This window comes from Chiloscyllium punctatum, chromosome 17, assembly GCF_047496795.1.
Source record: "Chiloscyllium punctatum isolate Juve2018m chromosome 17, sChiPun1.3, whole genome shotgun sequence".
Lineage (NCBI taxonomy): Eukaryota > Metazoa > Chordata > Chondrichthyes > Orectolobiformes > Hemiscylliidae > Chiloscyllium > Chiloscyllium punctatum.
Genome location: NC_092755.1, coordinates 43,671,589 through 43,695,039, shown reverse-complemented (window position 1 = coordinate 43,695,039; position 23,451 = coordinate 43,671,589). Strand labels below are relative to the sequence as shown.

The following is a 23,451-nucleotide window of genomic DNA, read 5'->3' as shown; positions in this document are numbered from 1 at the left end:
AGATATATTAAGTGGGCATAAAATTGGCAAATGGAATATAATGTGGGAAAATGTAAAATTTTTCAAGTTGGAAAAGGTGGAGAAAAAGTGCAGAAAGCTACAACACATCAAGCTGCATCAAGCATAGAAAGCTAGCAAACAGGTACAGAGGAGGTAATCAGGAAAGATATTAGAATATTGCCCGATTTCAGGGGGGATTGGGAATATGAGTTGGGAAGTCTTCCTTTAACTGGACAAGGTGCTGGTGAGACCACATTGGAAATGATTTAAGCAGTTTTGGTCCCCTTAAGGAAAGATATAATTTCATTGGAGGCAGTTGAGAGATGGTATGGAGAGATTTTATGAACAAAGGCTAAACAGGTTGGCACTCTACTAACTGGAGCTGAGAAGAATGAGAGGTAATTTTGTTGAAACATATAGAATTCTTAAGGGGCTTGATGGGAAACGCTGAGAGGATGTTTCCCCTCCTAGGAGAGCCTAGCACTAGAGGACATAGTCTCAGACTAAAGGGCTGCCCGTTTAAGACTGAAATGAAGAGGAATTTCTTCTTGTAGAGGGTTGTGAATCTTTGGAACTCCTTGTTATAAAGAGCTGTGGGGGCAGAGTCCTTCTGTATATTTAAGGCTGAGATAGATTCTTGATCAGTAGTGAAATCAAGGGTTAATGAGACAACACAGGAAAGTGGGTGTGAGGAATGTTGAATCAGCTATGATCTTGTTGAATGGTGGTACAGGCTCGAGGAACTGAATGACTTACTCCTGTTTGTATTTATTATGGTCTTAAATTTAATACAGACAGCTGATATGATATAGATCAGGAAAGAACATGGAGAGAAAATCAGAGTAAATTTCATCAATTCACCAAATCTTTATTTTGTATTTCTCCCCCCACTTCTGTTTCTGAGATAACTGTTTAGATTTGTACCTGAGTAACAATGCTAAATTTTGATTTTGTAAGGCTGCTGTCAGATCTATGTTTTATACATATTGTATGGAGAATTTGTACTACTAATTTTATGGTGACTTTTGTGAAATTTGCACATTGTAAGATATCCTCTATCTGTAGAGCTATGTATTCCTGATATCATCAGATTATGAGAGGGCTGAATGGAGAGAAATCATCCGTGAGCAGCAAAAGAAATGTAAGTAATTTTATTTCATTTATATTAAAAATTTGGACGGGGTCTGCAAACCTGCAACACAAGGTTTCCTAGAGTTTGCGCATAAAATACCTGCAGTGTAGCACTAAAATGTTGTGGTAGACTCGGTCGTTATCAGAGTTAAATTTTTTTAAATTTATGATATTACTATGCCAGACTCATTCATAAAGGATTATTTCAATACTGCACACATTTTTCTCAACCAAATGTCTGAATGTGAATGAGTTAGTTATACAAAAGTAAACTCATCAACTATGACTTTAGACATGGCATGTTCGCATGTTGTGAGAGGTTGACTTCCTGCTGTATCTGCTGTGTTAGAGTGGTATTCTATTCTGATGTTAACTTTATTTCACTCTGCACGATATTGCCTGGCCTGGGTACTTCTAACACTTCCTGTTTTCAGTTCAGACTTCTAGCACTTTGCATGAGGCTGTAATTCTATTTAGTTTGTACCAAAACAGGTTTAAGAGTGTGATGCTGGAAAAGCACATTGACGTTTCGGGCGTAAGTCCTTTAGGAAGCCCTGATGAAAGAGCTTTTGCCAGAAATGTCGATTCTCCTGCTCCTCAGATGTTGCTTGACCTGCTGTGATTTTTCAGCACCACACTCTCGACTCTGATTTCCAGCATCTGTAGTCCTCATTTTCTCTCAAGGCAGGTTTAGCCGGACTGCATTCTTCAACTATGCCAAGTGAAGTTTGAAGTCTGTGCACAGTTCTAGGCTCTCTGTCATAAAAGGAACTGAGATTCCCCTGGAAAGATACAAGAAAGATTCACAAGGATGATACCAGAAGGAAGAGGATCCCATCAGGAAAATAAACACTTGATAGGCTGGTGACTTTTTCTTAAAAATGAGAAGGTTGAGAGGTGACCTGGTAGGAGCCTTTAAGATTCAGAATGAGTTCAGTAGGGTTTCTATAGGAATGTTTCCAGTTTGGGGTGATCAGAATTCAGCTGTGATGAATTTAAGATGGTTAATAATAGATCCAGAAGGAAATTTAGCAAACTTATTTCCCAGAGTGGTGGAATGCAGGCATTGCTGCTACAGAGAATCAGTGAATTGAATATCTTGGATTAATTTAAAGGGAAGCTGAATAAACACAAAAGGAGAAAGAAACTGAAGTACATTTTGGTGGGATGAGGTGTAGAGGATGGGAGGAACCTCATGTGGAGCATAACAACTGTATGAACCTATGGCCAGATGTTGTTTTTATGCTGTAAATTCTATATGTTGCTATGTATTAGGCTTGAAATGTGAGTTGACACGAGGCACACAGACACAAGATGGCTGCTGAGCCATAAGTTGGTTACTTAGCACACAAGATGGCCGCTGAGCCATTACTTGGAAAAGTATAGCAAAGTATACACAGATACTGCCTAAGGCCAACAGGATACCAGTACAATAGACACACAGCATAGATAATTAGTTGAAGGCGGGTGGGGGAGAGGATACACGTCAGTCATGCCTACTGTCCGCCAAAGTGTCTGAGCCCAGCCACCACCTTCAGTAGAAATGTTAATGACCTGAGACTGCTTGTGCACAAGTGTTAATACCTTATAGTTTTCCATTACTGCAAATCTCTTCCTTCTCAGGAAGAACAATCACGACCAATTACTGCAGCAATGGACTTCTGCGTAGCTGCTGAAACTGACAATGACTCTGTTACATTCCTCTGAAATTGACAATGTTTCTGTAATGTCTTCTGTAAACAAACCATGTTGCACGAACAAACACTCCATATCTGGACTATGAAATGTATAAAATATTGTGATGTGCTCGGAGGCTAAGAAAAGGCTCACAGCTGACAGCCGTGCTGTCAGATGTCTCTCTCTCCCCGGAGTTCCAGTTTCTTTGTACAATAAACTCTGTTATTGAATTCCAATTCTGGCTCCGAGACTGGTGATTTTCCCCATAACAGGCTCAAGATAGTAACTCTAACTGAAGAGATGGGCAAATCAGAGGGTCTTTCACATGCACATTCTCTCTCTCTCACTCATTCAGTTCCTCTGTTTCTCTCTGCACTATGCTCCACTCTCTACCCTTAGTTTTCTCAGTTCTATTCTCCCTATTCCTGTTCCCTTCACTTGCTTCCTTTCTGACCTCCCTCTTCTCACTCACCTTTCCTTCCCTCCACCCCCCCTTTCCCCTTTTCAACTCTTGCTCCCCTCTCATTCATGCTCGTGCTGTCCCTTTCTCTCTCTGCTTTCTCTTGTCCTTTATTCATTTTTTCTCTCTAGCTATTCCCGCTATTATTGTCACTGTCTTAGATGAAGCTGCAGCCTAGTGACTGTTGAGACCTGTAGCAGGAAATAATTAAGAAATTAAAAATAGAATTATAACTGATGTTCAAAAGATTTCTTGTGGACAGGAAGTATTTTCATGCTCATCAAAATGAAATGATTCAGTTCTCTGAACTTCCAGAATGCTGCTTAATCCCTTCCTAACCAGGCATTTTAGTATTTTTGAACCCTCTTACATTGTCCTTTTCAGTGGTGTTTGCTATTTTAAGTTTGTGAGTTTTATCAATATTGTATCATACAATGCCTTTAAAAATAAAACAAAATAAAAATACTTGCTTGCTTTCCAAGTAATCATGGATTTTCAGTACAGTGGCTAAAATATGTTTCCTTTTCAGGTTTTAAGAGTTTTTCACTCACTTCTGTTGAACTACAGATGCTCACAAATTCATGTGTGAAGCTGCAAACCGTTCACAACATTCCATTAACTATCAATAAAGAAGGTAAGAAACAAAATGTGTTTTTATGATATTTTGAGAGTGGCTCTGAACTAGATATTTCCGAATGATTTGTCATATTTTCCCCTAAAAAATATTTTGCAGAACAGAAAACAGCCTATTGAGCCCACCAGTTTACATTCAGGTTTTATGTTCCATACAAATCTCCTTCTACCCTAAGTCCTAATCCAGATACTTAAAACCAAAATCTGAACCTGACATTTAAATGTAGTATTGAGGAAGTGCTGCATTGTCGGGCAGTATCGTCTTTCAGATGAGACTCAAGTGAATTCGTAATTAATGCTCACCCTCCAGTTTAAATTGAAAACAATGAGTCAGAAGCATTTGTGAGGGAATCTGACATTGCTACATACCATGCTGAGGGAGAAACTGTGAATGATTATGGTTGTGATGCTGCGCTGGAAGATGGAAGGAAGGAGTCTGAGAACTGCACCCATCAGAGTGTGGCAAAGGACCTGTGTGGTATGCTTAAAAAAAACATGAAAAGTTTGGTGTGCTATGCAAAAACATGACCACTGGACTGTATGTATGGCATGAAAATGAGCCCATAGTACAGTTTATTTAAAATTGTCATGTGAGAATAATAGGAAGCTAGACAATTGTTGTCAGTAGATGGCCAGCACTCAATCAAAGCTGGTTTGGTACAATTTTTAGATGTTTAGGAGATCAGAATGCAGGATGGGGATAGATAAAGAAGTGTAGAGGAAATAAATCATTAGTGGGTTGGTGTATAGGCTCCGTAACAGTAATCACAACATAGGAAGTAGCAAACAAAAAGAAATATTATGTGCTTATGATAAAGGAACAGTAATAATCATGGCAGTAGTAAGTTTAGGATGTAGCTCTGCTCGCTGAGTTGGAAGGCTCATTTCCACCCGTGTCATCACCCTACTAGGCAACATTTTCAGTGGGCCTCCAGGCAATAATTCCTGCTTTCTATTTATATGTTTGGGCTTCTTTGAGTTGGTGATGTCATTTCCTGTGGTGATGTCATTTCCTGTTCTTTTTCTCAGCGGGTGGTAGATGGTGTCAACTAGTTCTGGTTTGAATGCCATGCTTCTAGGAATTCTCGTGCGTATCTCTGTTTGGCTTGTCCTAGAATGGATGTGTTGTCCCAGTCAAAGTGGTGTCCTTCCTCATCCGTATGTAAGGATACTAATGAGAGAGGGTTATGTCGTTTTGTGGCTGTTTGATGTTCATATATCCTGGTGGCTAGTTTTCTGCCTGTTTGTCCAATACTTGTTATGTACCAGGCCAGACCTCCTCAAAACATTTCAAGAAAGTAGCCTGGCTCCTAACTTTGCTAGTTATTTTAAGCAGGAAATATTCCAGGAATGAGTCGCCTGGCCCAGTCACTTAGTTTTAAATAAAACAGAATTTATTTGCAATGAAACAAACAAGAGAGAATAGAATACTGGATAATTTAATCTATCCGAAAACCCAGTATTATCTCAATTTAATGATGCTATTTCAAATACTGCAACAATCCCCATAAACATCCCTTGGCACAAAAGGTAAAATCAAACAGGAGAGAATCTTACAGGAGAGAAGTCAGAGAAAGAGGATCAGCATGGACCAGCTTCTTTTTGGGTCCTGCAACTTTACAACACTACTAACTGCTTTCAGTGAATAGCCAGAATGACAAAAAACAAATCAAACCAAAGAAAAGCTGAATTGGGAGAACTGGCCACTCCCCTTTCATTGTACAATAGTTTGTAAAATAAATAAAAGCCTTTTTCATGAGGCAGTATCTGTTAGCTATAATCAAACTGGCCCTAAAACCCTTCAAACTCATAGACTTTTCAGAACCTGTGCTTTTTCGACTTTCTGAAGAAAAAACCAAGGGCAACATAACCTTGTTAAAGGAGCAGCATCATCTCAATCAACCACTGGATTGAAACAGGACATACCACCTGCCACCAACTAAAACACCAGAAATGCTAGCGGCAAACATAAAGCTGTCAACCCTGCAAAGTCCTCTTTACTAGGATTTGGGTGCTAGTGCTAGCTGTCACATGATCTAATCAAGCAACACTCTGACATAGTCATACTCTGAATTACACCTTACATGCCCCAAACAATACCATAACCATCCCTGGGTATATCCTGTCCCACTAGCAGGAAAGACCCAGCAAAGGTAGCAATCTGCAGTCAGGAGAGAGTTACCCTACGATTCCTCAACATTGACTCTCACAGCAACAAGTCAAACAATAGGCAAGGAGACTTCCTGCTGATCACCACGTCATGCTTTTCTGTGTTGGCTGATGAAAAAGTATTCCTCTATGTTGAACACAACTTGGAGGAAGCACTGAGGATGGCAAGGGCACAGAATGTACCCTGGTGGGGGACTTCAATATCTACCACTTAGTGTAGATCAGAAACGTCACTACTGATGGAGCTGTTTGAGTCCTAAAGGACATAGCTGTCAGTCTGGTTCTTCGGCTGGTGTTGAGGAAACCAACAAGCGAAACACATACTTGAGCTTTTCTCACCAGTCTCCCCACTGCAGATGCATCTGTCCATGATAGTATCACTAAAAGCGACATTGTATAGTCATTGTAGACACGAAATCCTACCTTCAATATGTGTTATGTGGCACTATTACTATCCTAAATGAGATAAACTTTAAACAGATCTTGCACCTCAAGACTGGGCATCCATGAGGTGCTGTGGGCCATCAGCATCAGTAGAATTCAGCACAATGTTGTGTGCTAAAAGGCTTGTTCCTATGCTGTACTGTTCTACGTTCTAATCCTTCAATACAATCTTTACGTTCATAGTCTGGTATATTTAAGGGGAGGTGATGGCCTAGTAGTATTATCCCTAGACTATTAATGCTGAAACTTAGCTAATGTTCTGGGCAATCTGCATTTGCCACAGCAGATGCTAAAATTTGAATTCAATGTATGTAAAAAAAATCTTGAATTAAAAATCCCCTAATGATCATGAAACCATTTACCGATTGAGAGGAAGGTCCATCTGGCTCACTAATGTTCTTCAGGGAAGGAAATCTACCATCCTCACCTGGTCTTGTCTACAGAGCCATAACAATGTGGTTGACTATCAACTGTCCTCTGAAATGGCTTACTAAGTCACTCAGTTCAAGGGCAGCTGTGGATGGGCAATAAATGCTGGCCAGCCAGCAATGCCCGCATCCTACGAATGCCATGATGTGGAGATGCTAATGTTGGACTAGGGTGGACAATGTCAGAAGTCACTCAACACGAAGTCATAGTCTAACAGATTTATTTGAAATCACAACCCTTCGGAGTACTGCCCCTTCATTAGATGAAGTCATTTCATCTGACGATGGAGCAATGCTCTGAAAGGTTGTGATTTCAAATAAACCTATTGGACTATAATGTGGTTGTTGTGTGACTTCTGACTTTGACCACCCTGTGAATGAATAATAAAAAAAAACACTCTACAAAAATCATCAATCCAGGAGGTCAACCTAGGTACAATGAAGAATGCAAGAGGGCGTGCCAGACGCAGCACCAAGAATGCCTACCAAAAAAAGGCACCAACCTAGTGAATATACAATATAAGGAGAAGGTGACTGCAGATGCTGGAGATCAGAATCAAAGCAGGTGACACTGGAAAAGCACAGCAGGTCAGGCATCCGAGGAGCAGGAGAGTGGAAGCTTCGAGCATAAGCTGATTCCTGATGAAGCACTTATACAATACTCATGTGCCAAACAGCATAAGCAAAAGGTGGTAGAATAAGCAATTACACAAGCAATTATTCAGAATTAAGGTTTGCAGTCCTCCCAAATCCTGTCTTGAATGTTGGTAGACAATTAAACAACTCATCGAAGGAAGAGGCTCCACAGATATCCCCATCCTCAATAATGGTCGGAATGCAGCACATCAACGGAAAACATAAAGCTTAATAATTTGCAACAAACTTCAGTCAGGCATGCCAAGTGAACAATTCATCTTGGGCTCTTCCAGAGGTTCACAGGTCTCAATCTCCATTCAACTCACTCCACGTGATATAAAAAAATGAGTGGAAGGACTAATAAGGCCCCTAATACCTACGTCCCACAAATGAATGAAAAAAGACCAGGTGAGGAGACAGATTGGCTGAGAAGAAGTGGCAGACATTTGAAGGGATATTTGAGAATACTCAGAAAACATGTCTTTCTACTTCTAAAAAAAAAGATGCAGCTGACCATCTGCTAAAGAACTGAGGAAAAGCATCAAACTTAAAGGAACAACATATAATTGTACAAAGATAAGGGATAAGTCAGATGACTTGTCAGAATGCAAAACATATCAAAAATGACTGAAACATTAATCAGGACATGAGAAGAAGCTGACTAGAAATGTGAAAAAAAAACAAATAGCAGGTGTTTTCATAGATGTCTTCAAAACGAAAAGAGTAAGTAAAAGAAGTGTTGATCCTTTAGAGGTTGAGAATGTGTTGAGAGGTATTAAAGAGTCGTGGATGTAATGAAGAAATATTTTGCTTGTAACTTCACTATACATGAAAACATTCTTGTAACGGGGTAAATCAGGAGTTGAAGGAAGAGCGTCACAGTCTAAGCACCCTATGATCTGTGATGTCCCTGTTTGCAATGATTTGCCTGCAAAACAAAGCTTTTCACTATATTTAGGTACATGTGTCGACAATAAATCAAATCAAAAGAGAGGAACTTGATCAAGTTATGAATACTGGGAAAATGATACTGAGCAAACTGATTGGGCTGAAGGTTGATACTTGTCTGGGTCCTGATAGACTCCACCTTAGAATCTTGGAAAAATTGACTGATGAGGCAGAAATGTTTTGGTGGTAACTTTCCAAAATTCCCTAGATTCTGTAAAAGTTTCATTAGACTGGAAAGTAGCAAATATAGCCCTTTGAATAAAAGGGTTGGAGGCAGAAAATTGGAATTTGTCGGTCAGTCAGCTTGATATCTGTTGTGGGGATGATGTTAGAGTCAATCATTAAGGAGGTTGTGATTATGCATTTGGTAAAACTCAAAGCAATCAGGAAAAGTCTTTGATTTTGTGAAAGGGAAGTAACATTTAACCAATTTATTGTAATTCTTTGGAGAAGTAATAAGTGCTGTGGTTAAAGGAGGTCCTATTATTATACTACATTTAGATTTCCAGTTGGCATTTGGTAAAGTTAATGAAAGAAAGGTGGTTGTGCAAAATAGGAGCTCATAGTGAAACAGTAACATAACTAGCATGGATAGGAGATTGGCTGGCAGTAAAAAGAGTCTATGAATAAATTGGCCTTTTTTTGATTGGCATGATGTGATGAATGGGCATGTGCTTGGACGTCTTTTTTACAATTTATATCAATGATGAGGGAATTGATATGTGGTGGCTAAACTTTCAGATGATATGAAGATAGGTAGGAAAGTATGCTGTGAAGATGTCATATCAAGGATGCAGACCAATTATAGATAAGTGAAGTGAGTAGGCAGAAATCTGGTAGATAGAGTGAAATGTGTGAAAACGTGAAGTCGATCACTTTGGTATACAGGAAAAAAAACAGCATTATTTAAACAGAGCTGCGATGCAGAAGGATTTAGATGCTTTGGTTCATGAGTTGCTGTCTTGCAGGCACAGCAAGTGATTTAAGAATTCTCATAAAATGCTATCCTTTATTATGAGAGAAATTGAACATAAAAATAATATTGTTGTGCTTAACTTGGACAGGGCATTGCTGAGACTGCATCTTGAATGCTCTGCACAGTTTTGGTCATCTTATTTAAGGAAGGATGTAAATGCATTGGGCATTGATTCAGAAGAGGTTTACTAGAAATGGATATCTTACGAAGATAGGTTGGATGACAAGGCTTGTTTCCACCTGGGTTTAGAGGAATAAGGGGTGACTTGGTTGAAGTCAGTAGGCACTGAAAGGCCTTGACTAGGTGGCTGTAGTAAGGATGTTTCCTTTCATGGAGCTGGAAGAGCACAGCAGTTCAGGCAGCATCCGAGTAGCTTCGAAATCGACGTATCGGGCAAAAGCCTGATGAAATTTTTTGTTAATGCACTGAATGAGTCAAAGAATACAATGGTGATTTGGTGCTGCTGTGGCGTAAGGAAGTGAGCATATATGTGATGGCACATTGACTTATTGTCTCATGTACTGAAGTACAATGAAATGCTTTGCTTATGAGCAGTACAGACAGATCATAATAACCTGAGAGTATGGAGAGCTGCAAGTTCAGAAAGTAGGTTAGAGTGAGTGAGTGGGAATAGAGAAGTTGAGATGGTAATGTTGGCAGTTATTGGTGAAAGCGACAAAAGAAGGGAAGGATACAATTCTGAAGACAGAACAAAAGGTTTGCAGGGAGAAAAACACACCAAGAATGTAAGTGGGGATGCAAAGGTGCTGAAAGAAGAGCATTGTGTGAAACTTAATCCATTGTTGTGGGTTGAAAAGAAGTAGCTAGAGTAGATTTTAAAATTATGACAAAGGATGAGATTGGAAGGTGGGACGGAATTGGTGAATGTGAAAGAGTAAAGGATCTGAAAGAACATTGTGAAGGCTCATGCTACTCGATCTGAAAGGAACAAAGAAATTTTTTGTTAATGCACTGAATGAGTCAAAGAATACAATGGTGATTTGGTGCTGCTGTGGAGTAAGGAAGTGAGCATATATGTGATGGCACATTGATTTATTGTCTCATGTACTGAAGTACAATGAAATGCTTTGCTTATGAGCAGTACAGACAGATCATAATAAGCAAAGATGGACAGATCAAAAAGACTAAGATAAAGGCATACAGGGTACATTGCACAGGGCGTGCGCTAGGCGAGATCAACTTTAGCAAGATCAGCATTGTTTGAGCAAGGTCATTCATCAGTCTAATAATGGCCAGGAAGAAGCTGTTTCTGAACCTGCTGGTGTGTGTGTTCAGGCTTCTTTATCTTCTGCCTGACAGAAAAGGTTATAGGAGATTATTACCAAGGTGTGATGAGTCTTTGATGGTGGCAGCCTTTCCGTGGCAGTGAGCCTTGTAAATGGAGTTCATGGATGGGAAGTTGGTTTCTGTGATGGTCTCGGCTGTGCACACCACCTTCTGTAGTTTCTTACATTCCTGAGCAGAGCAATTGCTATACCAGGCCATTTTGAACCTGGACAGTATGCCTTCAGTAGTGCATCTATGTAAATTGGTGAGGATCCTTATGGACATGCCAGATTTCCTAAACTGTCTGAGGAAGAAGACGGCCTTCTTGACCGTCGCATCTACAAGGTGTTGTGCTTGGATCTCGGAGGAAAGCTGGAGGAGGAGTAGTAGTAGTTCAAAGAAACATTGTAAATAGCATGGAGGATACAAATTCATCATTTAGCAAGTTTTGTAAGTTGTCGCATTACTTTATTTAAAGGATTAATTACATTGTAAACACATCACAGCAGTACCTACAGAGTAACTAAGTATTGTGTAATGCATTTTGCCAATGATATATTATGATGAAGAACTCTATTTCATTTTAAAATTGTTATGAGCCAATGATCAGTTATAAGCATACTTTACTTAACATTATAGTATGTTTGTAGATAATGTTCAGATGGTTTAATCACTTCAGAGTACATTATACACAAAAATAAAAAAAGTTTATTTCAGAGACCAATTAGGCACTGTAATGCTGGACGTCTATTGATGTAATTATGAGCAGGAACAAAATCTTGGTATTTGGGGAATTATAGTCACAGTCTTGCTTTATTACCTTGTTATATGTAAACCTTTGTTTTTAATTATTAGTTATGTGAAATCTGAGTGCTGTTTCCTTAATTATTCCGTTCTTATTATTTTAACTATTAGGAGCCTACAGTATTGGCAAGAGGAATAGAGAGTACATGATTTAAAGTGTGGTTCATTTTTAGCTGCTTCATAGAAATCCTTTTAAAAGAAATTATTGATGTCATGTAAATAGAGATAATTGATTTGTTCACAGTTTTTAAACCCAGCACCATTCTTCAAAAAGTCTAAGCGAAATAATTTAGAAAATGAACATAAAGTTTCCATTTGTCAGCCGTGGAATGTGCAGTCTGACTTAAATTAGCCAAGAATTGAGAATTTAATTATTTGGAGTTCTCAAAAGTGAATCAAGGTCGGATCAATCGTAATGGCACAGAAGGTGGCCGTTTGACCCATTATATCTGCACCATTTCTTTCAGTGAGCAACTCACCCAGTGGCACAACTCTCTGTGTTGTGAAGTATTTTTAGATAGATACTCAGCACAGAGTATTTTCATTCAAAGATTGAGCAGCCTTTCTTTTACACAGGCAGAAAGACTATCTCAACTGTTAACCTAGGAAATCATACAGAGTTTCTAGAACTTCATAAACTATTCTGTTATCTTTAGTTTACTTTGCTTAGAACAGGTCTAGTATAATTAACAAAGGACTATTTACGGCATTACACAATGACACAGGATGAACACCACTGGCTAATCTAATTAAGAAATGGAAGAAGTTGTTGTCACAATCACTAGTCCTAGACAACATGCATTCCACACTGTTGTGTAAGGAATTTAAATTATTTTACATAAAGATCAGCTTGGGAGCTAGGGATACCGCACCTTGATTAAATGTATTGTTTTCAGTTGTAAAATAATCTGTCCAGACCAGATTGGCAGGTACAGATTGGCAGGCTAAACCACAATCTTTCAGGATGTTCTGAGATGTGATATAATTTACTGGACCCCAATACATGTTGGTTTGCTGTTTTGCACATTGTAAGCTTTGGGTCTGTGAATAATTTTATTCCTCCATAATTGCTGTTTGGTTGGAAAAACTTGCTTCACCCAGTCACCCTTCACATTCTTTTGTTTCAGGTAATTATCCAATTCCTTTTTGAAAGCCTCACTTGAACCACTACACTTTTGGATAGTGTGTTCCAGAATTTAGCTACTTTATTCACAGTCTGTAAATGTTTTTCATCATCACTTTTTTGCTCCTTTTATGAATTACTTCAATTTTGCCCTCTTATTCTGACTGTACACCCTGTACATCCATGACTGTGTCACCAAATTCCCAATGAACGCCATCTACAAGTTCACTGACCAAACCACCATAGCAGGACGGGTATCTCACAATGACATTGGTCAAAGTATATAAGGAATATAGAGGGCTTGTTGACATGGTGCAGTCAGAGCAACCTCTCTCTGTGTTGGCAAAACTAAAAAACTGATCATTGACTTCAGAAAGAAAGGATGAAAACATGCCCATTATACATCAACAGAACTGAGCATGAGAGGGTGGACGATGTCAATCTCCTTGGAGGGACGATAAATGACAATCAGTCCTGGACTTCCCACGGTAAATGCGACAGACGAGAGCACAACAAGGCCTTTTCTTCCTCACACAGCTGTGTCCATAAGGACCCTCACCAACTTGTACAGATGCACCTTTGGAAGCATACTGTCCAGGTGCATTACGGCCTGGTATGGCAACTGCTCTGCCCAGGAATGTAAGAAACTAGAGAAGGTGATGTGCACAGCCCAGACCATCACAGAAGCCAACCTTCTATTCATGGACTCCACTTATGTGGCTCGCTGCTGCGGAAAGGCTGCCAACATCATCAAAGTAATAATCTCCTATAACCTTTTCTGTTAGGCAGAAGATACAGAAACCTGAACACACACACACACGCACACGCACACGCACACACACACACACACACACCAGCAGGTTCAGCAACAGCTTCTTCCCGGCTGTTATTAGATTGATGAATGGACTCCCTTACCTCAAATAATGCAGATCTTGTGAAAGTTGATCACGCCTAGCGCACACCCTGTGCAGTGTAAGCTGTATGCCTCTGTCTTAGTCTTTTTGATTTGTACATCCTTGCTTACTGTGATCTGCCCATACTGCTCATAAGCAAAGCATTCCACTGTACTTCATTACACGTGACAATAAATCAATCAATTAACCTGCTTCTGCTCTGCACCAACTAATAAAGCTTAGGTTATTGTATGCTTTATTAACTTATCTCTGAACTTCACAGCATCAAATAATTAATTCAGTGCAGAAGAAAGCCATTGAGCCCATTGTGACTGCATTGACATCATGCTTGAAACCTGTCTTCAATGAGTAATGCACGTATACACACAGATCCCTCTACTCTGGCATATTCTTTCAAATTGAATCCTTTAGTTTGCATTGTTTCTTCATGTTCTTCCTAATAAAATTAATTACGTCATGTTTATTTAAGTTGAAGTTCATCTCATTCCACCAACTTATCATTAGCCTAGGAGCATAGAAATAAGAGTAGCTGTTGACACCGACCCACTACCTAATCAGACCATGACTGATTGATTGCCCACCTCAATGCTACTTTCCAACAGGATCTCCATATCCCTTGATGCTGTTAGTCTCTAAGAAGTCCTGCAAGAGGTTAGTCTGTTGTTAGTAAATTGCATACTATCATTGAGATAGTTAAATCTGCATTCTCCCCATATGCTGCCAGACCTGCTGAGTTTCACCAGCAATTTCTGTTTTGTTTCAGATCTCTAGCATCTGCAGTTCTTTGTTTTATTTTACTATCATTGTGTATTGTTGAATGTTTCTACCCCTTGTACAAGTAGAACAGTCATACCCACCAGTGTATTTGAATGCAGGGTTATTGAAAGGGAAAGTATTGCAGCCTCTCTTTTTTTTTAATGGGAGCTCTTTCATAAGTTTGTTTGATAAAACACTAGCAGCATGCTGAAACATAAATCCACACGCCTCAAATTACTGAACCTGCTAGTACAATGTCACATTGACTGAATTATTATCAGTTCACCAACTGAGTTCTGAAAACATTCTGCTTATAACCTGTACACACTCCTTACCCAAAGGGGATGGTCAGTACAAATCGTCAGACATCAAAACTTAATAGGTTTGAACTCTCAGTAGATAAACAGGCACCAAGACTGACATGAATAAACCATTGTGAATCCTCTAACTATATTGTCACTGTGCTTGTTAACACAGTGTGTTAATACACCATTACTCCTTTGAATGAGGTTGACAAAGAACATCAACAATTGCTTGTGCTTCTTCAAGCTAGGATTAATTCAATTTCTCTGATTGCTTGCCATGTAAATCCAGTTGCTGCAGCAATTTAGTGTTTTAGCTATTCACAGCTCAGGAATCTTGAAACAGAAATCATTCAGCACAGAATGTACTGTTTGTGAGGAGAAAAATGACCAATTAAGAAAATTAATGTCAGAAAATTCTGTTGCTGTGGCTGAAAGAATTTTAAGTATGCTAAGCCTGTAAACAAAGGAAAATTAACCTACATTTAAAGTTACCATATTCTTGCCCAATTTGCCAATATTTTGGAGAAAACCTGGAACAAACATCAAACCATTCAAAATGCATTGGCTTTATCAATATTATGTTGGTCTTATTCATTGAGAACAGTAAGTGTTTATAGGTCTACAATAGTTATGATGTAACATGTGAAAGCCTGGTGATAGAGAAGTTATATTTTAATTTATGATGCATAATGACTATTCATATGCATAGCTCATCCAGCCTAAAGTTGATTCCTATTAAAGATTCATCATCTTTCTGATTGCTTGTTGTACCTCGTAAGCAGAAGACTTTTTTAAAATTCCAGTGTTTTTTTAAATCCATTCACAGGATGTAGGCATCACAGGCTAGGCCAGCACTTATTGACCATCCCTAATTGCTCAGAGGGCTGTTGAGAGTCATCATATTTATTAAACCCTCTTTAAAATGATCTAGTAACTTTTGTCAGATGGGTTTTTAATACATTTGACCAGACAAATCAATTACATAAAAGTATTTTATTCAAATAATAATAGCATCAAAAGATGAGAGCAAATTACAATGGCACTTCAATTAATTGCTAATCATACAATTCACTATGCTTTTACTTTACTCGCAGATGATGAATCCCCTGGCCTTTATGGGTTCCTGAATGTAATTGTCCATTCAGCTACTGGATTCAAACAGATATCAAGTAAGCCAATAAATACATTACTGTTACTGATGCTTAAATCAATATTAGTTTCTGAATTCTGAGCTGCTTCTGCTAGTTTGCATGATTCAATCATGGGATATCTGGAAAATGAATCTATTTTAAATTTCAAAACTCAATAAATGCATACAGAAATGACTGTGAAATTGTAATATTATTGGGAGATACAGATACATTAATGTATGTAGACATAGGAGAGTGATTGGATTTCAGTAATCTAATTGAGGTGTTTAGATAGTCTCATGCATTACTATGAAGTGCACTTTTTCATTGAGATTTTGTTTTCTTTTTGGTGTTTTCTTATTGAATGATGGCAATGGTGGCAGGTACTAATATCCTGGGTGGGAAATTTGCTGGTGCTATTTGGGTGGGTTTAAACTAGCTCAGCAGGGAGATGGGAAACAGAGGTGTAGTTGCAGTGCACAGGAGGATGAGAGTAGGAAGGACACAGGGTCACAGGAATGTGCTGGCAGACAGCGAAGTGGTTTGAAGTTCAATGGCAGAAGTATCTGAAATAAAGTAGGTGAGCTTGCAGCATGGATAGGTACCTGGGACTTGATGTTGTGGCCATTTTGGAGACATGGAAATAGCAGGGTGAGGAGTGGATGTTGCAGGTTCCAGGGTTTAGGTCTTTCATTAAGAACAGGCAAGGCGGTAAAAGAGGGGGAGGTGTGACCTTGTTAGTCAAGGATATTATAACAGTGGCTGAGAGAACTATTGACGAGGACTCGTCTACTGAGATAGTGTGGGCTGAGGTTAGAAACAGGAGAGGAGAGGAGAGGTCACGCTGCTTGGAGTTTTTTATAGGCCTCTACAGAGTTCCAGGGAGGTGGAAGAGGGGATTTGCAAAATTATTCTGGGTAGGAATGAAAGGAACAGGGTGGTCATTATGGGGGACTTTTAACTCGCCAACATTGACTGGAAATGCTATAACTCCAGTGTGTACAGTTCTGGTCCCCATAATTCGGGAAGGATGTGGAAGCATTGGAAAAGTTGCAGAGGAGATTTACGAGGATGTTGCCTGGTCTGGAGGGAAGGTCTTATGAGGAAAGGCTGAGAGACTTGGGTCTGTTCTCATTGGCAAGAAGGCGGCTAAAAGGGGATTTGATAGAGACATACAAGATGATCAGAGAGTTCGATAGAGTAGACAGTGAAAGTCTTTTTCCTCGGATGATGATGTCAGCTTGTACGAGGGGGCATAACTACAAATTGAGTGGTGTTAGATTTAAGACAGATGTCAGAGGCAGGTTTTTTACGCAGAGTGTGGTAAGGGGGTGGAATGCCCTGCCTGCTAATGTAGTCAACTCGGCCACATAAGGGAGTTTTAAACAATCCTTGGATAAGCACATGGATGATGATGGGATAGTGTAGGGGGACAAGCTGAGAATAGTTCACAAGTCGGCGCAACATTGAGGGCCGAAGGGCCTGTTCTGCGCTGTATTGTTCTATGTTCTGAACCATCATTTTTCACCCTTCCCTCTTTCAATCCTGCAGGACTGACATTTGTGTACAATTTCACGAATGCCAGCAGTACAGGATATTCGAATATTTTACTCAGATGGTAATTTTTCATGTGTAAGTCTTAACCGTGAATTGATTTTTTGATTAAGGAAGACATCAAAGCTAAATCCAGTTTCATTCTTACTCTATGTTTTTTTAGTAGGTTTTCACTGTACAATTTAGGAGCATAATCTCTCCTGTCCAGTCAGAGAGCAGACAGATTTGATTACAACCTTGTTGGGGTCAGTTGCAGCACTGACAGTTATGACCTTGATTGAGAACAGAGACCAGGAACCAAGCCTTAATAGTACACTCTCTCCCCATATCCCTGTACATTCGTTCGTTCAGATACTGTAATAGTGTAGCTCTCATTTCATTCTGCCTCTACCACATACTTGGGCAGCACATTTCAGATCTTAATTGTTGCATCATGAGATTTGAGCTGAAAAATGTGTTGCTGGAAAAGCGCAGTAGGTCAGGCAGCATCCAAGGAGCAGGAGAATCGATGTTTCGGGCATAAGCCCTTCAGGAATCGATGAGATTTGTCTAATTTATGTTGATATTACTGACGATATGATCTGACATAAGTAAGAAAGAAGACACCTGTCGAGAATGGGGGGCGGCACGGTGGCACAGTGGTTAGCACTGCTGCCTCACAGCGCCAGAGACCTGGGTTCAATTCCCGACTCGGGTAACTGACTGTGTGGAGTTTGCACGTTCTCCCTTGTTGTAGTTTAGATTAGATTAGATTACTTACAGTGTGGAAACAGGCCCTTCGGCCCAACAAGTCCACACCGCCCCGCCGAAGCGTAACCCACCCATACCCCTACATCTACATCTACCCCTTACCTAACACTACGGGCAATTTAGCATGGCCAATTCACCTGACCTGCACATCTTTGGAGTGTGGGAGGAAACCGGAGCACCCGGAAGAAACCCACGCAGACACGGGGAGAACGTGCAAACTCCACACAGTCAGTCACCTGAGGCGGGAATTGAACCCGGGTCTCTGGCGCTGTGAGGCAGCAGTGCTAACCACTGTGCCACCGTGCCGCCCACCTGTGCCACCGTGCCGCCGAGCTGGGAATTTGTCTTGCAAACGTTTCGTCCCCTGTCTAGGTGACATCCTCAGTGCTTGGGAGCCTCCTGTGAAGCGCAGGGGACGAAACGTTTGCAAGACAAATTCCCAGCTTGACGAACAGAACCACAACAACGAGCACCCGAGCTACAAATCTTCTCCCAAACTTTGAATTCTCCCTTTGTCTGCGTGGGTTTCCTCCGGGTGCTCTGGTTTCCTCCCACAGTCCAAAGATGTGCAGGTTCAGGTGAATTGGCCATGTTAACCGCATCACGGGCGACACGGTGGCACAGTGGTTAGCACTGTTGCCTCACAGCGCAAGAGATCCGAGTTCAATTCCCACCTCAGGCGACTGACTGTGTGGAGTTTGCACGTTCTCCCCGTGTCTGCGTGGGTTTCCTCCGGGTGCTCCGGTTTCCTCCCACAGTCCAAAGACGTGCAGGTTGTGTGAATTGGCCATGCCAAATTGCCCATAGTGTTAGGTAAGGGGTCAATGTAGGGGTATGGGTGGGTTACGCTTCGGCGGGTCGGTGTGGACTTGTTGGGCCGAAGGGCCTGTTTCCACACTGTAATGTAATGTAATGTAATGTAATCTAATCTAAATTGCCCGTAGTGTAAGGTAAGGGGTATATGCAGGGGTATGGGTGGGTTGCGCTTCGGCGGGGCGGTGTGGACTTGTTGGGCCAAACGGCCTGTTTCCATACTTTAGGGAATCTAATCTAATCATTTCTCAACTTCTTGATAATATAGAAGTCCCACAATGAGGTCAGAAGTTGGAACTCTGGGAACAGCAGTTTCAGTGCTATTGAACAATTTCAGGCTTGATGAAGGAATGGTATAATCAAGTCTGTATGTTTTTATATGCTGTAGATTCAGTAACTGACAGTGTTCTGGTAAGACAAATTAGGGAAGAAAGCACTACAGAGTATGTTCCATCATTACAGCATTTGACGTTTACCTTAGGCCAAAGAGATATTTAGACAGCTCTGAAAAAAGTAAATCAGTGATCTCAGCATTTACAAGGATCAGGTTGGGATAACTGGTCGTCATGGACAGGTTGGACCGAAGGGTCTGTTTCCATGTTGTACATCTCTATGACTCTATAAGTGTTTGTAATATATTTATATCATCTGGCGGGAAGTTGTGGTTACGGAGCTTTGAAGAATGAATTTGTTAGAGATTATAACGTAGTTGGTGTGTGAAGGATGAGAAGTTATCAGACTTCCTTCAAACCATTGGAGGATTTAAGGTTGCAACAAGCAATTCAACTCACTGCACAGGCAGAAATCAGTGCCCACAATCACTCAGTATTTCAGGGAAACATTGGAGATCCTTCTGATACAGTCAATTTGATAGCCTCCTTTAGGGATTGTTCACGCATCCAACAGACCCTTAAAATGCCAAGAATGGGAATCAATATCACTGACTCTGTTAGGTTGTACAAGTTGTCAGTGCAAACAGAATCACAACGTCTAGCAGGAGAGCTAAGCGCTAGTGGCCAATTGGAGCATATTAGAAAAATTGTAAGTTAACCGCATCATCATCACCTTAACAACAAAGAAAATGTCCTGCAAAAGGGAAAAATTTCAGAGAAATGGAAATCATGCAACAAGGAAGCTGTTTAAATTAAAGATACAGAACAAAAGGCACATAAAACATTCCTGGAGAAAAAAGACTCAACGGATTATAGACCATCAACCTTTTATGGTACAGGGACTTGAAATAAAAGTTAAGTTCCAAACAAGAACAGCTGTCTCAATACTGATTGGTAGTTTGCCGTAGTTGAAGTTTGTGAGAGTCAAACCTGTGAACATGTCTCCTGGACCTTGGAGATTTAAGTTTTAGGCATGTGGGCAGATCATGACGCAGCTCAGTCACAGAGAAAAATATATGAATTAAACATCATTTATATTTCATTGTTGAGGGTAAATATATGTACCTGTTTCTGTCTCTTAGAGTGGATACAGGACTTAAGAATGACAGTGGGAGAGGCATTTCAGCTTAAATTTCCACAAAGGTTTGAAAAATTGAAGTAGCAGAATCACATTATTTTGCCAGAAGATATTAAACTCATCTGTTTGTCAGGAAAATTCTTTATGCTTTGATGAGAGAAGTAAAATCTCAGTGAAACAGCATGATGGAAAGCAGAGTCATATTGCCAATGACAGAACTAACAGTTGTGTGTAGGACTAGCAACTGTTTCCAAGTCAGACTGAGAACCAAGATTTGATGTGCATCTTACTCAAATAAACAAATAAGTGAAAAGGAAATCCCATCTGTTTCATCTATTGATGATAATTTGGCAACAAACAAGTATTTCACTGGATGCCAACAGTGTGTTCTGGCAGATACCACGAGACCAAGAGTCATAATTGCTGATACCCCCTCCAAAGAGCAGCGCTCCATTCTCTCCCCACCAATCCCCGTTTCAACATAAAACCTATTAACCGAGGCGGGGATGTGGAAGTCAGGAGGACAGACCTCTGTATTGCAGAAGTCAAACACCAGCTCTCCGATACCATGTCCTGCCTCCCTCTTGACCATGACCCCACCATGATCAATCAGGCCACTATCATCCACACTGTCCTTGAACTCGTCACCTCCGGTGATCTCCCTTCCACCACCTCCAACCTCATAGACCCGCAGCCCCGCACTGCTCAGTTCTGTCTGCTCCCCAAGATCCACAAGCCCAACCACCCTGACCAAACCATTATCTCCTACACCACTGAACTCATTTCTTCCTACCTCAAATCCATTCTCTCCCCCTTGGTCCATGCATTTCCCACCTACATCCAGGACACTAGCCATACCTTCAAAAACTTCCAGTTCCCTGGCCCCAGCGATTCATCTTCACTATGGATGTGCAGTCCTTATACCTGTCTATTCCCCATATTGACAACCTATAGGCCTTCAGTTTCTTCCTCTCCAACAGACCCATCCAGTCTCCTGCCACCAATACCCTCCTTTGCCTTGCTGAATTAGTCCTCCCCGTCAATACCTTTTCCTTCAATTCATCCCATTTCCTCCAAATCCAGAGGGTACCATGGGCACTCGCATGGGCCCTCGCTATGCTTGCCTCTGTTGGCTATGTCAAACAGTCTCTCCCCTTTCTTGCCCTCTCTGTTTCTAACTCCAGCGACAGTTTATGGACTGACATTTACTAAAACCCACAGACTTCCATAACTGCCTACGCATACACCGCCTCCCACATTCTGCAAAAACTCCATCCCATTTTCCCAATTCCTCTGTCTCCGTCGCACCTGCTCTGACCAGGAGATGTTCCACTCCCAAGCATCCAGATGTCCACCTATTTTAAACAATGTGCTTTTCTCCTCTCTGTCATCCAGACAGGACTCCACTGAACATCCTCCATTCCCCACTCCACTGCTCTAACCACCCTCCCCAACCTCCAAACATAATAAAGACATTGTCCTCATTTTTCACTCCACCAGTCTCCACATCCAACGTATCATCCTCAAACACTGAGGTCAACTCCAAGTAGACCCCACCACCCAGAACATCTTCCCCTCCCAACCATATATGCCTTCTGCAACAACCATTCCCTTTGCCGTTCCTTGGTTTGCGCTACTCTCCCCACCAACCCCCCAACTCCCCCAGTACCTTCCTCTGCAACTGTAAAAGATGCAAAACCTGCTGACAGACTCTCTCCCCCCCCCCCCCCCCCCCCCCCCCCCCCGCGCCCCCCCCACCTTCTTCCAGGGCCACAAACAGTCTTCCAGATGAAGCAACGGTTCACTTGCATCTCCTTCAGCCTAGTTTAGTGCATCCAGTGCTTCAGATGTGGTCTTCTCTACATTGGTGAGATCACATGTAAACTAAGGGAACGTTTTGTTGAGCATCTCAGTGGCACCCTGACCTCCCAGTTACTACCAATTCAATCTGTCTTTCCACTCCCTCTCTGACATATCCATCCATTGCCGAAGTGAATCAAACTGCAAATTGGAGGAATAATACCTTGTTTTTCGCCTGAGCAGCCTACAGCCCGGAGGACTCAAAATTGGAGTTCTCTGATCTCAAATAACCTTTCCAGCCCCACTGCCACCCTTCCATCTCATCTACCAACCCTTCCTTCCAGCTAACAATCAGATTCATCCCTTGCATTGACCAACCAGGTTGTACCCACCACCTGTATTCACCTTTTACTACATCACCATTCTGCCCCACGCCCACCCAAAACCCTCAAGCCGACCCCTTTATCTCAGCTCCCCTTATCCCCACCTCCATTCCTAACGAAGAGTTATATCCGAAATGTCGATTTTTCTACCTGCTCTGGCTTGCAAAGTTCTTCCAGCCTCCTGCTTGTCTACTTTGGATTCCAGCACCTGTAGTTTTGTTTTGTTTCTGACTACATTTTGACAGAATTATCCAGCATTTGGATTCTTCTCTCCAGAAATTCTCTGAAGGACAATGCTGGAAGGGAAATGGAGACATCTGCCACATTGATGACATCCTAGTGAATGATCAAATGAAGAAGAAACACAACCATATAGTCAGTAATTATGATAGAATGCAGGCCTTACACCAAGCGAAAAATGTCAATTCTCTAGAGAGATGATTTGTATAGAAACAAATCTCCAAAATGTCTTAATCCATACAAAGATTGAGATTTAGGCTACTGAGGTCTGACTGTGGTGGGGTCTACTTGAAGTTGGCATAAGTGTTTGAGGAGTAATGTGCAACTATTGATGGAGTGGATATAGAGTGGAGCTGGAAAAAGCACAGCAGGTCAAGTAGCGTCAGAGGAGAAAGGAAATTGATGTTTCAAGTCAGAACCTTTCATCAGGACTCTGCTTCACAGTATAGTTTTCAGCAACTTGCAGATAGTGAGAACTGCAGATGCTGGAAAGTCAGAGTGGATACAGAGTGGAGCTGGATAAAGTACAACAGGTCAAGCAGCATCAGAGGAGAAGGGGAATTAATGTTTCAGATCAGAACCTTTGATCAGGACTGCCAATGTGGACCGATGGGCCAAAG

At 41.0% G+C, this 23,451-nt stretch overlaps 1 protein-coding gene across 2 annotated transcripts in view; it reads left to right on the top strand.

Annotated features, from left to right (window-relative positions):
* Positions 1–23,451, top strand: part of LOC140487770 (breakpoint cluster region protein) — a 457,801-nt gene that overhangs the window by 314,019 nt on the left and 120,331 nt on the right. For both annotated transcript variants that reach the window (XM_072587008.1, XM_072587009.1), the window contains exons 12-14: positions 1,066–1,141; positions 3,798–3,902; positions 15,786–15,860. In XM_072587008.1, coding sequence (XP_072443109.1) covers positions 1,066–1,141; positions 3,798–3,902; positions 15,786–15,860 — 256 coding nt within the window. The remainder of the gene's footprint in view (positions 1–1,065; positions 1,142–3,797; positions 3,903–15,785; positions 15,861–23,451) is intronic.